The following is a 4,523-nucleotide window of genomic DNA, read 5'->3' on the forward strand; positions in this document are numbered from 1 at the left end:
TCACTCTCAGTCCTACACGGCTTGTTGGAGCTCCTGGAGCTTTTTTGAACATGGTGGATAAATCCTTTTATGCTCCCGGCAACACTGAACGTCAACTTTGCCTCCTTCTTACACTCAGCCCTACTTTAGTGGGAGCAATGAGTCTGCGTCTTTGTTACAGAAAGGTTGAACTGGTACCAGTGTAGAAGAACAGGCCAGTATGTTCCGCCTCACCTGGCTGGAAGGGGCTCTATTCATCACCTTTTCTGTAACCAGTGTGTCAGTTAGAAAGCAGAGAGGAGACCTGTTCTCAGCTGGTCAGCAGTTACATTGATACAAAACAAACACCACCTTCATTACTGTCCTTTTGTTGTTTTATTCCAAGTGAACAAGGTGGTACAGGACATGTAAGTTGTGTGGTTTACATTTGATATACAGCAACATAATATACATACGTGAAACACATCTTTGAAGCAACATGTCAGTGTCAGGGTCCTATGAAGTCTGTGCTTTTCAAAGTCAAAGGAGCATTAAAGTGCATCACACATGTCATGAACCATGCTGGTGTTGAAGAGTCAGCTGATGCAACTGGCTCTTGAACTGTGGGTCAAATCATCAGTGTTGGTGCTAGGCTCTGTGATTAAGCTGAGAAGCCAACGAGAAGCTGTGATCGCAGTGAATGGTGCATTACGTCAGTCCGTCCCGAAACTGTTAGAACAGCAAGTCTGTTTTCTTTATTTTGGCAGCAAACTGAATACCTTTAAGCTTTTTCTCCAGCTAGATAACTGAAATAAAGCCAATAAAGCGAACTCAAGCTGCCGCCACCTGGTGCGCAATTTGCTATTTGCTCACTTGCGGTTAAAAAACAGCTAGTAAAGTTGTTTTTATGGCTATGGGGCAGAGCAGTTTTAGTGAATGCAGCTCAAGGAATTTTAGCTCACTATCAGAGGCAGTGAAAGACAAAGAGCATTGTTGGTTTTTTTAATCAGAAAGTTATTGTATTATTGGCACTGTAATCGTATCTTTTCAAATCATACCCAGCCCTAAGAGCAAGCTAACATCCCTTTACTTCAAGTTAGCAAGCTAGTATGCTCCAGCTAACTCAGATTCGGATACTTTTTAAAGTCCTTTCAGACATATACATACATGTCATGTTTACTATACATTACCTAAATCATATCTTTGGTATTTCTATACTGACAATGCTTGTTACTTAGGAGCTCAACAAATATACTGCCACTGATATATCTGCAATAAGCAAATATCATTTCAATAGCCAATTCGGCCAGGTGGATTTATAGGTATTGCCAATCAGCCATTCTGTCCTCAAACACAGTTCAGTAGAGACATTCCAAATATTCCCACTATTGAATTCCCTATTAGTTCTAAACATAAACCATGACCGATGATTTCAGATGGATGAACATGTTGTGCTAACAGTGTGGCTGTGCTCACAGGAAGGTAGGTCCACTACCAAACCACTGACGAATAGTTTCCTCCATTCACATCCAACTTGAACATTGTTTGGGGATCATTGTGCATCTTCATGTAAACATATTGGCCAACACCTCATTGTGCAACACGGATATAAAGTACTGTCCCGAGACTGACATATGCATCGTTGATCCATCGGCTCCAACAGCTTTGGTAGCAACACATTTGAACTCAGATCACATCCAGCTAACATGCAGAGCTCATTGTCTACTTTAAAGATTTCAGTGTAAACGTCATTGTTTGCTGCTGGACAGCAGAACACTGGACTCCCATGATTGATAACAGGATTGTTGGCATCCAAAGTCCACGAGGCAAAATCAACCCCACTGTCCTCTGTGGGAGCTAAACCCTGGCTGACCTGTACAAACAGTCAAACTCACCAATCAGAGGGTGGCAAGTGACGTGCCTCACAGTGGTTCTTATATAGCTTCATTCCAAGCTCACATTTGAAAGTTCCCACAATCTGAAGCTGATCATCTCTTCTTTTTCTGTTGCCGCAGCACCTTTCTCCGTTTCATGATCATGGCGTGCAGCTTCTCCAGACCTTCCTGCAGTCCCTCACCAATGATAGCACAGGCAGGTTGTAGGTGCCAGGGTGTTGAGGTGCTGAGTTCTCTTAGAGCCAACGAGCTCTCCATCTCAGCCAGGCTGAGCGAGTTCCTCAGGTCTTGTTTGTTAGCCACCACCAGAACCGGCACTCCCTGGTTCTCCGCCAGCCGTGTGATCTTGTGCAGCTCCGTCTTGGCCTCCTCGATGCGCTCAGCGTCCACCGAGTCCACCACGAACACGATGCCGTCAGCACAGCGGGTGTACGAGCGCCACAGAGGACGCAGCTTCTCCTGACCGCCTACATCCCAGAAGTGGAAGGATGCCTTCCGTCGGCTTTCTCCGAGCGGCACTTTGATCTTCTCTGTGTTAAAGCCCTTTGTTGGGACAGTGTTCACAAACTCGTTGAAACGCAGGCGGTACAGTACAGTGGTCTTGCCTGCACAGTCCAGCCCCAGAATGACAATGTGGAGAGCCTGGAAGGGAGGCAGGCAGGGGAAGAAGGAGTGGTGATCGGATGATCCGTTCCCCATCTTGATGGAGCAGGAGAACTCACCAAATATTCACCAGGCTGCTTTTATTCCACTGGGACTGCAGCAGGAGCCTGGGGGGGAGAGGGGGGGGGACACAGCATGCATAATGAGTCAAAGCACACAGAACAGTCAGAACTCCATTGCTTTAGGAAAGACAACACACTAACAAGTGAATATATCCCCCTCTTCCTGTACAGACCCTTACATTACACTGGCAGGGAGACCTGAATGAGAAGAAACACAGCAGGGTGGGTAGCAGTACATTTGCACATGTAACGCCATGGCATCCAAAAAGGATTTCATACGCTAATTTATATTCAGTGTGTGAATGAGTAACCAACAGAAATAAGTCTTTTGAATTTGACCGAAATCCTGCATTTGACCATTTATCCAGGGTTCAGAGATAAGGGCAGATCAGATGAGGGCTTTTCAAACAACTGAGCACACTGACATGGAGATATAAGACAATGGTGTTGCCCGGCAACATATAGCCTACTGACTTCTCTCCAATGCTTAATGGCGAATTTTTGAAAATCCGTCAATTAGCATCAGCAATCACTCACACGTCTAAAAACAAATCAACAGAAGCATCAACTCACTAAGATGTGCTGATAAATTCGGCATAGGCTACGTGTTATTGCATTAAACTATAATAAAATAGCGACTTTAATAATAGCTTTACAGCTGCCGCTCCCACCCTGCACATTAGCAAAGGGAGACTGAAACTGTTGAATAGTCACAGAAAATGGGAGATTTCCTTAATATACAATGCTTCTCGGTTTAATAGATATGAACCGAATTGAAAAGCAGTTACTAAGGATTCAGAAAACACATTTACTTATTGAATACGACAGCCTTAAGGGTGGAGGTAGACAACATTGCGTTCATTTATCATATTTTTAAACGGAGCCTGGCCTTCCGTTAGGTCTGTTCTAAGCTAATCCCGACCAGGCTGGACTTGAGGCTCTGAGTCTGATGCCAACAAGTGTTACATATCATAAAAGTTAAATTGGTTTTATTAGGCCCAGTGTGTCTGAATATCAGGCCTATACATGTTATATATTATCAACGTTAATGAAACGCAAGTAAACGTAACATGACAACACAGAGGACTGGCATAGTCAGCTACATGCAATGTAATGTAATATTTGGTTCATATGGGGAAATTAATTCAAGCTGACGTTATTTTGACAGCAGTTATCACGGTGTGTACTACAATGAAAAGCATAATTCGTATTATAGCTATAACAAACTTACCATTTCATCCAATATTAACGGTATCGTTACTCCATTAGATGTTGTATGTCCATAGCATCTGAACTCCCAGAAGAGCTCTTAATATCCTCAGACCCTCTGAGATACTGAGCTGTGGAAGTGGAACTCCCTCTAGTCTACACTCAGAGGCGCCAAGCTACACACAGTAAACAGTTCCACTTCCGCTAGGGATTTTCAAAATAAAGCCCCTCCTAAGAGAGAGATAGATATTAGATAGATCGATCGATAGGTTCAAGGCTTTTATTTGTCATGCGTACATAGCTGTGTAGTTATGTCGATGAACATCTTAGGTCACAGGCTCCTCCAACAGCGCAACACAATAAAACAGAACAAACAGAACAAGTAAATACAAATAGAAAAATAGTAAAAAAAAAGTGAAATAGTAGAATAGTGCAATAAGAGTAGCAAGTGATTTAATATTAGATACATCATTTCTAAATTGCCGCCAGATTAATGTTTGTGGATGTTGTTTCAAAAGTTCAGGTGTTTAACAGTAGGCTTGTTTGAGACAAGCGAGACCTGCGCAGACCTGCGCAGTTGCGATCAACGTCTTGCTAGTGCGTTGCATGATGGTTAGTCATTTTGTCCGACTTGCTCTGGAGGGCCTACATGAGACGTTGAAATCTCGCGGGACAAAGACGCCCGCAGCCTTGAGAGCGAGGCGCGGCGAGGCGGCGCAGTTTCTCTCCACGGGCT

The 4,523-nt window shown here is 43.8% G+C and overlaps 1 protein-coding gene across 1 annotated transcript; it reads right to left on the reverse strand.

Annotated features, from left to right (window-relative positions):
* Positions 1–335: 335 nt before the first annotated feature.
* Positions 336–3,981, reverse strand: arl4ab (ADP-ribosylation factor-like 4ab). The gene is made up of 2 exons (XM_034205113.1): positions 3,810–3,981; positions 336–2,623 (listed from the first exon to the last, which is right to left on the reverse strand). Exon 2 carries the CDS (start codon positions 2,550–2,552, stop codon positions 1,947–1,949), a length of 606 nt encoding a protein of 201 aa, XP_034061004.1. The 5' UTR covers positions 2,553–2,623; positions 3,810–3,981; the 3' UTR covers positions 336–1,946.
* Positions 3,982–4,523: the final 542 nt, after the last annotated feature.

Source organism: Gymnodraco acuticeps, unplaced genomic scaffold (assembly GCF_902827175.1).
Source record: "Gymnodraco acuticeps unplaced genomic scaffold, fGymAcu1.1, whole genome shotgun sequence".
NCBI lineage: Eukaryota > Metazoa > Chordata > Actinopteri > Perciformes > Bathydraconidae > Gymnodraco > Gymnodraco acuticeps.

Excerpts from the sequence above, each read along its gene's own strand:
- arl4ab (XM_034205113.1), bottom strand. The coding sequence starts at position 2,552 with ATGGGGAACGGATCATCCGATCACCACTCCTTCTTCCCCTGCCTGCCT.